The sequence below is a fragment of the Gigantopelta aegis genome, chromosome 6 (assembly GCF_016097555.1).
Source record: "Gigantopelta aegis isolate Gae_Host chromosome 6, Gae_host_genome, whole genome shotgun sequence".
Taxonomy (NCBI): Eukaryota; Metazoa; Mollusca; class Gastropoda; order Neomphalida; family Peltospiridae; genus Gigantopelta; species Gigantopelta aegis.
In genome coordinates, this window is record NC_054704.1 from 12,856,745 (window position 1) to 12,870,035 (window position 13,291).

The window sequence follows — 13,291 nt, forward strand, 5'->3', positions numbered from 1 at the left end:
CGCCCGTCACTTCATCATTGGCAATTTGCATATTATGATTTTTAGTAAATCTTAGTCCTTGCGAGTAATTGACAAGGGTCCGGGCAAATTTCATGCAAGGGAATTGTCTATTGCTGGCTGTTGGCATGTTGAAAACCATAAATCGAGAATAATATTTTATGCAATGAAAGACGGCAAAATACTATCCCCAGATGCCAGGAAATCGCATCTATATGAGCTTTTATTTTCAAAAATTTCCGGGTGAGATTAGCCCACTGGCTGCACACATTTAGGCCTATAATCATCTAGGCCCTACTACTTCAGCGTGACCGGTGCCGGTGCGGCACATCATGAGATAGATTATGGTTAACTTTATTTAAATCGACTATTAAATGCCAGAAAAAAAGCACCTTTTGTGACTTAAGATTTTAAACAATTTCCAGTGCGAGAGGGGGCGAACCCCTCACGAGCGAACACACCCCCCCCCCCCCCCCCGTGGACTTCGGCCACATGTCCGCCAACCTGGTCGCATAAAAGTTGGAGAACACTGTAAAATGTATTTAAACTGTGAAGCTCATAGTTAATCATTTTACTATAAAATTAACCTTTGACAACAGTCTTGGCAAAACACCTAGCTATATATTTAGTCATGTATGGACAAACAGGAAAAATTAAGTATAATTAAAAACCAAGTCCATACGTACGTACAGTAGTCAACGAAAGATTTAAGTGTAATTAAAAACCAAGTCCATATGTACGTACAGTAGTTAAAGAAAGATAAGTGTACATAATTAAAAACCAAGTCCATATGTACGTACAGTAGTTAAAGAAAGATAAGTGTACATAATTAAAAACCAAGTCCATATGTATGTACAATAGTCAAAGAAAGATTTAAGTGTAATTAAAAACCAAGTCCATATGTACGTACAGTAGTTACAGAAAGAACCGATGAGGTGGAAACAAACTATGTTGGCAGTGTTGGTGACTCAACAGTTACACACATGCACATATATGCCACATAATGAGCGAGCAACAAAGTCAGACCGCCTTCAGCCGGCATCGTACCAGAGGTTGCCAGCCATCTGGATCATAGAGATAAAACAACATACTTATATATTTGTGTTCTAAAATAAGCCGTGAACTCATCAACACCAAACGCATACCAGTACATGTATTTATGACAAGCAATCTAAACAGCTTAGCTACATTTGGTGATCTTTATATATAGATATATATGTGTGTTGCAGAGAACTTCAGTATGTACATGTATTTAATATTAGGAAATTAAGTAAATGGTTACAACCCCCAGTTACGCCACTAGAGCACATTGATTTTTTATCTTATCATCGGCTAATGGATGTCAAACATATGGTCATTCTGACACTGTTTTTTCAGAGGAAACCTGCTGTTGCCACATAGGCTACTATTTTATGACAGGCAGAAAGGGATATTTTATTTGCGCTTCCCACGGGTAGGATAGCACAAACCATGGCCTTTGTTGAACCAGTTATGGATCACTGGTAAGTGCAAGTGGTTTACACCTACCCACTGAGCCTTGCCAGGGTTTGGAGTTGGTATCTGGATTAAAAATCCCATGCCTCGACTGGGAGCCGAACCCAATAGCTACCAGCCTGTAGACCGATGGCCTAAGTTACCACGACACCACCGAGGCCGGTCCTTTAATCAATGTATACTGATCAACATTGTATGTGTGGTAGATCTAAAACTTAGTGCACAACATAAGAGAAGTAACATGCTATTTCTTACTTATTAAAAGGAATATTTGTGTTATGATAAATTCAGAACATCTTAAACTACCTAGCTAGTTAGGACTATTCAACATCTCAATGCAAAATCTGGCATTTTAATACCTCCCTCCCATGTAGCATTTTGTACCATTAAGACCATACACTTCCCTAAATTGTAATGCTCATAAGTACCCTCTCCATTTTCCATGACTGTATTTCTTTCTGTTTGGTTTGATAATAAATCCTGTATAGAAAATATGTTAAAGAACAAAATGATTCAAGCTGCATTTACATTGACTTTTCAATACTCATGACAGTAAATATCATGGCTTTTTATGGGCCAGTATTGGGGTCCACTAAATATGATAGAAAGAGAAAAGTATACTCTACTAGGTACTATTGAGATGCACATCCTACCCCAGTATTGACAGAAAGTAATCTTTTACCAATACTGATGTACTACAGACCTTGCTGTGAAACCAAAATTTAGGGAAGTGATTAATTTCCCCCCTAATTCAGATTATAGGGAGCCATTTAAGATAGTATTTTGACACCCAGGGCTTTAGATTGCATCAAAGTCGAGGCGATAAACATTGTGCCCAAAATATATATATATGCCCAAAATAATCACAGCCAAATTAAGTATAAACATGCTGACCTAAATATATATATGCCCAAAATAATCACACCCAAATTAAGTATAAACATGCTGACCTAAATATATATATGCCCAAAATAATCACAGCCAAATTAAGTATAAACATGCTGACCTAAATATATATATATGCCCAAAATAATCACACCCAAATTAAGTATAAACATGCTGACCTAAATATATATATGCCCAAAATAATCACAGCCAAATTAAGTATAAACATGCTGACCTAAATATATATATATGCCCAAAATAATCACACCCAAATTAAGTATAAACATGCTGACCTAAATATATATATGCCCAAAATAATCACACCCAAATTAAGTATAAACATGCTGACCTAAATATATTTCCCCTAAAAACCACTGAAATATTACTTTTAATTAGATCAAAATAACTGTTAATGACAGTACTGTACAAAAAAAATTCACATGCTAACAAAAGCTAAAAAACTTACTCCCCTTGAACTAATCACAGGAGATTGATGAAGGAAGGAAGTAAATGTTTTATTTAACGACACACTCAACACATTTTATTTATGGTTATATGGCATCGGACATATGGTTAAGGCCCACACATATATTGAGAGAGGAAACCCGCTGTCGCCACTTCATGGGCTAATCTTTTCTATTAGTAGCAAGGGATCTTTCATCTGCACCATCCCACAGACAGGATAACACATACCACAGCCTTTGATATACCAGTCGTGGTGGACTGGCTGAAGCGAGAAATAGCCCAGTGGGCCCACCGACAGGGATCAATCCCAGACTGACCACGTAGCAAGCAAACGCTTTACCACTGGGTTACGTCCCGCCCAGGGGATTGATGAGGAGCAAGAATGAAGGCTTCCTTTAAAAGGCAAGGACTGGTAATAGTACTATACTACAAATTACTCTCTTTGAATTAATCTCAGGGGAGTGATCAGGAGCAAGAGTGATCATAGCTCCCTTTAAATAACAAGGCCCGGTACTAGTACTATTCTACAAATTACTCTTTGAATTAATCTCAAGGGAGCGATCAAGAACAACAGTGATCACAGCTCCCTTTAAATAACAAGGCCCGGTACTAGTACTATTCTACAAATTACTCTTTGAATTAATCTCAAGGGAGCGATCAAGAACAATAGTGATCATAGCTCCTCTTAAACAGCAAGGCCCGGTTCTAGTACTATTCTACAAATTACTCTTTGAATTAATCTCAAGGGAGCGATCAAGAACAATAGTGATCATAGCTCCTCTTAAACAGCAAGGCCCGGTACTAGTACTATTCTACAAATTACTCTTTGAATTAATCTCAAGGGAGCAATCAAGAACAATAGTGATCATAGCTCCTCTTAAACAGCAAGGCCCGGTTCTAGTTATATTAAGACTATTAGTACAAGGTAAAGTTTCCAGCTTTTAAGAATTCTTTTCCACAGTTAACATGTGGGACAGACAACACTGTAAAATAGCATCATCTTGGAAGATGCTAATAATCGATGATTTCTCTGCGGAGAACAAGTGCTAAGTGACGGTTCCCCATCTTCCAGTGTACACACAAGTCCTGTACACCCCATGCTCATTCTCGCCACCTGTCTGTTAGGTGGGTGCACCATGACACAGACGTCAGAAAATGTCAGGGAGTAAATATTACATAGACCCATTGATTGCACACCGCAAGCACCCCTGTCAGACTGCACACCGTGCACATCGCAGATGCAAGAAGCCGCAAACTGCAGTGTTTACACTGTCCACAAAACATAACCCTGCAAGTAATCTTGGGCCATAGATTTTGTTTTGTTTCCATTAGGCCAGCACAAGTTAGTTTTTGGCACAATGCATAAGCACATCTACAATACATACACATATGTGTATGGGAACAATCTGCCCTCAAAATCTATGGTGGCAATCTGCAATGCTGCTACAAATGCAGTTGCAAAATTGATTTGCAAAAGCAATTTTTTTTTATCATAAATGGGGTATTTACTTTGTTATTATCTGCACTAAATCGCTGTCACAAAGTGATCTGTATTTTAAGGACTGAACAACAAATTGTGAATCTTGGTCTGGTTGCCACATTTCTGGACTTTAAAGTTATTTGTTATGTGATCATATTACTTTCAATCTTTCTTTCACTTTTAGACTTTTTGATGGATATAAACCTGTCATAAAAGTATAATATTAACATGATTAGATTCTGTCCTACTGCCAATTTAGAAAAAGTTTATTCAGTTGAAGAATGCCGTACACCAAAATAGATTTGTATTGATCTAGTGTATGTAGACCTGTATAACAAAGTGATGATCCTTTGCCCTTTATTTCAAAGTAAGAACAACTCAAATAAATTGAGTCAAAAGAGATATATTTCTATTTGAAAAGTTCAATGAATATTTTAGATATAAAGACAACTAAAAATAATGAAATATGAGAAAAACTAGAAAACATAATTAACAAGAAATAAAAAATACAAGTACTACCTGTAGCAGGCATTGAAATAAGTCGAGAACGGTCGTTCAGGTTACCGGGAGGTTACCACATGTAACAAAAAATTCAACGAACAGTAGTTTCACTTCCGAACGTAAATCAGGCAATGCATTCCGGACTTCCGCATTTCCGATACAATTTCAGAACGTCTGCGTTTTAGCAGCATCAACTAGATGTGTCCCGCGTAGTTTACAGGAACATTTAATTTAAACGTAGAAGTACCGGAAAACAGTCTATATAGTAGTGGTAACCTATAGGTTATCAGGCTATATTTTGTGGTAACTTGTAAATGGGTTACCAGACACAATGCTTATTGCGATGCCTGCTGTAGTATACAGAAAGGGAAATAATTTGCTAACTCAGAACTTTAGGAACCAGAGCCTATGCCTGTGCCCATCCCCCCCCCCCCCCCCACCCCCATTCAAGGATGAAAATGTACAACTATAAATAAAAATTAAAATCTGGTTTGTGTGCCGCCTCCCCACCCAACCCAACATAAAACACAAGAGACTAGCCTTCGCATTAGAGATTGTGCCCACCACACTCCAGATATGATTCCTGTGAGCCTGTTACTTAACCGGTAATCAATTGGTCCTGTGTCTACTGACCTACAAGTGCATGTCAATTGGAGAATGTATGTGTAATCCAGTCAGTGTAAATATCAAACAAACCATCACTTAAACTGTAGGAAAGCTTCTGACACAAACTCAATATGCTCAGGCTCCTAATGTTGTTATGTCCAGTAAAGATCATACAATATACGAGTCGGCAGATCTTTTACATCATCTAAATGGCGTCTTCTACCAAGTTCTAGTACAGTTAGAACAGTACATACAAGTTGTAAACTAAATAATTAAATGCAAGGGTTACATAATCAAATTAAAGGTATCTACCTACTGCCACTTAAAAATTATGGGTCGAATTTACAAATCCTGTAACTTTATATATTTATTATGCTTAAACACCTGCGTTTAGAAAAACAGGCTTTGTTAATTCAGCCCTATATAATATAAATATAAATATATATAAATCACAGTCACTGCTATGACATTGTATATTTCCTGTTTTACTAGAGTGACCATTTTCCTGCTGACGAGGAACATGCAGAAAAGCACAGTTTTTGTTTTGCACATTAAAAATGATATTCAAAGGTTAACAGTAACATATATCATAATAAATTGTATGAAGATTTGAATGCTGTTTCCAGTCACAGATAAGAAACCTCAGAGTATTTATATCCACAAAACCTAGCAACCATAACAGTGAGTACAAACATGTATTTATATATCTTGAGAATTGCTGCAGCAGTTCCATGTGTGGTATTATGAAAATCTCATTAGACAGTATTAATATACTGATGGAAAGAAATAAAAGATCACATAAATAGTAAAATAAAAAAAATAAAATGTTTTATTTAACGACGCACTCAACACATTTTATTTACGGTTATATGGCGTCAGACAAAGTTTAAGGACCACACAGATATTGAGAGAGGAAACCCGCTGTCGCCACTTCATGGGCTACTCTTTTCGATTAGCAGCAAGGGATCTTTTATATGCACCATACCACAGACAGGGTAGTACATACCACGGCCTTTGATATACCAGTCATGGTGCACTGGCTGGAACGAGAAATAGCCCAATGGGCCCACCAACGGGGATCGATCCCAAACCGACCACACATCGAGCGAGCGCTTTTACCACTGGGCTACATCCTGCCCCATAAATAGTAACAACAAACAGTGATAGCAGGGCATAAACGTAAGGATGGCACTGACGGTAATTGCCATCGTTGAGATATAAAATGCCGTAGGTCAGGAGCATCACCAACGACACAAAAGTGCCATCAGTAAAGCTCCTCAATGATGGCAAAATGTTTACACCTGGTGTACATTAGCTACCAGTATATAGCATTAGTATATTAGTAATCTTATTTGTTTGCGGCAAAAGTCTCTTTTTTCATATGCCATAGGTAGACTTTAAATTGCCATCAGTGGGCGTTTCACCCACGGCAATTTTGTATTTAAATTGCCATGGGACACAAATTCTTAATTCGAGCCCTGTGATAACTAGCAAAACCTGCATCCTAATCCAGGAAGTTAATATTATTGAAATTCAACCCCATGTGTGATATTATTAAAAACTGATTGGACAGTATAAATATAATGATGGATTACATTTAAACAGTAATAATAAACAGCTACCAAAACCGGCATCCAGTGTCAGGAAGTTAATCATATTAGACCTAAAAAAATATGTTTCAGGTTTTATCCTTGAAATAAATAGGGTTGGTAGGAAAGAATTTTTGTTTTAAATCAAATCAAACCAAGAAACCGTAATCGGTGGAGGTCTTTCAAATCACATTTATCGATTGCAAAAAATTAGGGATCACGATTTTTTTTTTTCTCTCTCTCTCTCGATTGCAAAAAATCAGGGATCACGATTGCTCTCTCTGTCTCTCTCTCTCACTCACTCTCTCTCTCTCTCCAATCCCATTTTACAGACATTCAATCCAACATTATATTTGACATTAATTAGACTAATAATAGTGAATTAAATCTGATCCACAATAATTGTGCTCTTGTATTTTCTTCCATCTGTATATTAAAAACTACAAACTATATCACATGAAGACATTATTTGACCATTCCCAATGGTTTAGCATCATCCAGTGCTAGGATTGATCCCCGTCAGTGGGCTTATTGGGCTACTCGCTCTAGCCAGTGCACCACAGCTGGTATGTCAAAGGCCATTGTATGTGCTATCCTGTCTGTGGGATGGTGCATATAAAAGACCCCTTGCTACTAATAGAAAAATGTAGCATGTTTCATCTCTATGACCATATGTTTGACATCCAATAACCAATGATTAATAAATCAACATGCTCTAGTGGTGTCGTTACACAAAACAAACTTTCATCAAGTTCAGTTAATGGACCAGTGTTGATAAACGCTGAATGCTGCACACATTCATGTGAAGGGTTCAAGCGAATAACCTATGATGTCCAAACAGATAGTCAGTACATTAACGGCCGTGTGTGTCACAATAAAAAACCTATAATTATGGTAGGCTATTAAACATTGTTGGTAAATTACACTTTCTTAGGTATAAATATCCCATGATTGCAGTTTTAAACTTTAAATTTTAAAATGTAACGTTACGCCTTATTCCCATGGACACTTCATGTACCTTTATGAAATAATTTAATAAAAACAAAAAAATCTTACTTTAATAAATGAAGGGTCTCTCTCTGGGGACTCGGATCTGCCAATCCTGTCCTTCCACACAACAGGCATACTCGTAGCCAATCCGGAGTCACCAAGGGGAGAGAAATCTGGAGACAGTGTTGCCGGTTTCTCGTCAGTCGTGATACTGTACTTCCGAATAGCATCCTTATCCTTACTGGTAGATCCATACGCTTTTCGCGTCAACACACTAGCCGAGCTAGCGCTGCGAAGAATAGGTTTCCGAGGAGTGGGCACACTTAGGAGTCTCTCTGAATGTTCTGTTATGCCTAATGGCAAGTTATCTTGTGGTGTAGTGGGAGCAGAGGAGAAAACAATACTGTGTGCTGATGATGGACTCAGTAAATTACTGGTTTCATTTTCTGACTGATCCAGCTCATCATCATCTATACCCTGTTCCGCTGTGTTTTCATCTATATTGCTGCCACTTGATAGAATATTTTCTGAGTGAGATTTGGGTTTGGCTTCATCTCCATCATCCTCATCAGAGCTTGCCTCATCGCCATCTTTAGAAAGCAGAGGAGCACTGTGGGACTGAGAAGATTCATTGACCTTTGGGAAGTCACCCAGGTCACGAGTCTTGTCACCACTTGGGTCACTCTTAGACTTATGCTTTAATGATTTACCATTTTTCCTGTCCTGTTTTTCAGGGTCGGCATGCTCTCCTATAACACTGTCAACAACCTCCTGGTACGAGTCTTCCATTCCCTCACTGGGACAGTACTGACTGTCTGTCAGGGAAAGCTGACTTAGTTTCTGCTCATCATCACTATCAGCAGATGAAGCCTTCAAAGCACCAAATCCATTGCTGTCCATAGAGCCATCTTCCCGGAATGATGCCTTTCTGTGGGGCGGATGAGTTATAAATCGAACAGGTGACATCTTCTGATTTCCTTTAGCCTGAGTACCATCACGACGCTGAAATCTCTTTCCAGATGCATCTTCAGTCTTTCCTTCCTCATTTTTCCCATAAAGCTGCTGAACACGGCCAAGTGTAGCCAATGTTGTAATGCCTGTTCTTCTCTTTGGGCATGTAGATGCCAGTTTCAAGAACGGTGAATTCCTTCCAATGGGGTGGTAAGTGAACGTGCTTACAATCGGGGAGGGTGTGTCACCCTCTTCAACACCCTCATCCTCAGCTTGTCTGTCAATGTTCAATGTCACATATTCATGACTTGTCTTAATATCACTGCCATGGTCTTCTGCACCATCGCTCTCTGGAGTCTGCTCGTGATCCAGACTATCTAATGATTCCTGCCTGCATGGTTCAGACGAACTTTCACTGTGAATGGCCTCCAATTCTCTGTCAACAGAATGTTGAGGGGTATCCACCCTAGGACTAGACTCTTTGGTTTGATGGTCAGCATCTTCCTCACTGATGACAACTTCAGAAGCTGTTTCCTCAGGACTAGATTCTCGGGACCGAGCATCCACGTCAGTGACATTCACATCGGGGACAGGATCAGTTTGTTCAGACCCTTCCGGAATGTTGGTTTGCTGATTATCAGTGCTGTACTTTCCAGTCTTCAACTTGTTTGTCAGCTGTTTCAGACTCCGACTGCGATTTCGCGAGAAGGGCGAAGCAGATTCCTCCTTGGTATGCGAGTCTCCTAGACTAGGTGATGCAGATGGTGAACTATTCGTGGACTGTGATTTACTATGACTTGGGGATGATCTCAAGCCACGAGGACGGCCATATGTTTTGGGAAAGTCCACTTTGTTCAGGTTCATAATATCCTCCATGATAGATTTAATGTCACCACGCCCGGGGTCAGTCTTTGCCCTGGGGCTAGTTGAGCGCCCACCAGAGAAAGATGGCAACTTTGGACGTGTAATTTTTGGTGAAAATGAGCTCGACTTTGGAATCGATATTTTGGGCAAGTCTTCATCGTTAGCTTTTTCTTCCATGGTAATAATAATACACACTGAGGATTCATGGGTAGAAAGCAGTGACAATTTGTATTCAAAAACAAAAGAAAATGTACATTAACAATTTATTGCTGAAAACCTCTCCAGTTTAGTTGTGATGAAAAGAACTTATAGGAAACAGACAAAGAGAATAAGAAAATAGAAAGAACTGAAGAAAAATGCAATTTTTCATGATCCTCAGTTCACATTTTGGTTAAATGAGACACATGTAAAATCCAACTTAGAAAATAGTTCCATGACATCTTGAGGTTGATAGTTTTTAACTCCACCTTGAGTTTCAAACATCTCTAGTATTTCATCTGAAATGCAAATGAAAATAATTAAACAAATAATTACTGCAATTGAAAATAAGTCAGTGTCATTTGGTATATCCAGACTAGCCAGCAATTCCCCAATCTTAAAACTTGGTATAATGGATGTGACATCCAAGAATTTAATAATTTGGTATAGCTTCAACCCTAATAAAAAACACCCTCCAATCTTCAGGAATACTTCTATAGTTATACTTACTTTATATCAATACATGCTGGCACAATAGTTTGGGTGAAACTTCATTCTGTTTGTGTGATGGCTACGCAACTAAAAATTCAAACCACCAATCGGTTACATGGCAAATTGTTACACCTAAACCTGAGAATCCATGGTTTGATTTCCTACCCACCCTTAGCACTGCAACAGTATGTAACAAAATGTCTATGCCATAAATGGTTCAGACTGGAATTCAAGGTAACTACCACTAATTAAAATTTTACCCTGAAGGAAAAATGGTAAAAGTATGTACATAGTAGGTTCTAATTATATTTGTAAAAACAACTGCTGTAAAATAGGTTCTAACAGCTGACACTTCTAACAAATAAAAAAAACGTAACTGGCTAGATCACATGACAGATGGTCCTAGTGCTACACGTTTACCAGTGAAGTATTTCACTCTTGTGTTCATACCAAGAAACAGAAAGAGGGAGGGTGGGTGGGAGGGATGATTGATGGATTGATGGATGGATGGATGGATGGATGAATAGATGGTTGAATGAATGGATGTATAATTTTCTTAACCCTAAACTTAACTCATTTTCTTTCTTGATTGTGGTTGCATTCAATTCCATAGCACCATATCCAAAAATTTCTTTCTGGTAGAAACACTGGGATGGATGGATGGATGGATGGATGGATGGATGGATGGATGATTGGGTGAAAGGATGGATGGATGGATGGATGGATGGATGGATGGATGGATGGATGGATGGATGGATGGATGGATGGATGGATGGATGGATGGTTGGTTGGGTGAATGGAAGGGTGGGTGGATGGTTGGATGAATGGATGGATATACTGGATGAATAGTTGGATGGGTGGGTGGATGGTTGGATGAATGGATATATGATTGGATGGACGTATGGACATATGGACGTATGGATGGATGGAGAGACTAACAAGCACTGTACTGTACTAAATATTTGTATGCAGTTGAAGTGTTCATGACAAGACGAAATCTGAATTTCCAAATATGTGATACCAGGTGTGGATCAAAGGGGAGGGTGCAAGGGTGTGCACCCATCCTCAAATTTGAAGTGCCCTGAAAAATCCACTGTTTAACATATGCATTCAATGCATTTATAAATTGGTTTTTAGTCTTAGTGTAAAATATTGGTCAGCTTGATATTTCTGTGAAAGATTAATATGCATATATATATATAGATAAAACATAATTGCATTTTTAATACTGTATGTGCCCTTTTGAAATGATGCACCCCTTCCTAGAAATATCCTGCATCTGCCCCTGTATAGAGGGCATTTATTACAAAGACATTTGAGACGACAGCATAAGTATGAATAAATCTGTTTACATGACTTGATAATCACATAAACACTCTGGAAGTGAATAAAACTGATTTATAACTTGTGTATTACAAAGCAAACAATATTCATGAACTGAGCATACATTGTTACAGTCAAGTACCATACCCAAATCATATAATAACACGAGTGAATGAAACTTGTACAATGCAAGGATCACTCGAGGAAGTGAATGTTACTGATTTAATATCCTGTGTATTAACCATGGTATATGAGATACACCTAATTACTTCTTGTGTACTGAGCACCAGGTGGATTAAATACTGACTTGTGTATTGATCTGTGAGTGTGAATAGCTCACTGGCTTTGAGGAAGTTTATTTTCCCAGGCCAATACAGAGCTGACAACATACACAGTCTGATCATATAGATTACACTCGACAAGCCACTGGAAGTTGTGACACATCTCACAGAGCAAACAGAATACCGAGACGAAATCCAATGAGCTTTCTGAAGATTACTACTTCACACCCGGCAATGCCATAATACACCTAGTGAGTATCTCAAAGTACCTCACTGGGTAATAAAACTCACTCTGTGATGTGTATTCAATGACACTAAGAATGGAAATCAGTCGCAGTGCTCACATATATATACACAGATATCACAGATTACTGGTAATAAACTTTAGTGTGGTTGGGTAATGGTAGGTACTGAGTTCGTATCCCACTGCCTGCTCCCACTCACAGTAAGTTTTATTAATGGCATAATGTGGGAGGGTAAGTTCATGACACAAACGTCTTTCTCACTAACCCATGTCCTGCTTAGACAGCCCAGATAGGTGAAGTATGTGCCATGGATTGAACCCTTACTGAATAAAAAGTACACAAATCAAGCTAAAATTAACACAATGTCAGATGAATAAACTTCTTAAACTGGACTAAAGCATCGTATTATTAAAGCATTTTAGTTCTGTGTGATCAAGAATAAACATATATTTTGGTTTTATTTACCTTTTTCAAGTTACACTATGTGACCATATTAAAACAAGCTTAATTTAAGTTTTTGAAATATTAAATTAAAAACATTTTAACTCCATTTTTTTTTTTTTTTTTATTTAAATAAAATAAAAAAGTAAGGTAGTGTTCATGTAACTTGTAATTCCAGTTAGCTGACAGGGTCATTGTTTCGACAGTCTTTTGACTTCTGAAGGGGTGAGAGTAAAATAGACTGAACGAAAGGAGGAAGGGATGAAGCGGGTGGGGTGAGATGATGACAGAAATTCAGGTATTACTAAGAATTACCTGAATTAGAGCTGGTAGGCCTACCAGTAGCCTACATAGCTTTAATGAATTTCATACTTTACTATTACCATATCTTAGAACCTTCACAAGTCATTTTATTCATTATTATTATGTAATTTCATTTCATGCTCATTAATTAAAATGAAATGTTCTAGACCATAAAACACATATATA

The 13,291-nt window shown here is 38.1% G+C and overlaps 1 protein-coding gene across 2 annotated transcripts in view; it reads right to left on the reverse strand.

The window, feature by feature from the left end:
* LOC121375253 (rho guanine nucleotide exchange factor 17-like) overlaps nt 1-9,940 on the reverse strand; it is a 131,599-nt gene extending 121,659 nt beyond the window's left edge. For both annotated transcript variants that reach the window (XM_041502589.1, XM_041502588.1), the window contains exon 1: nt 8,074-9,940. In XM_041502589.1, coding sequence (XP_041358523.1) covers nt 8,074-9,834 — 1,761 coding nt within the window. In that variant the 5' untranslated portion in view covers nt 9,835-9,940. The remainder of the gene's footprint in view (nt 1-8,073) is intronic.
* Between the last annotated feature and the right edge of the window lie 3,351 nt (nt 9,941-13,291).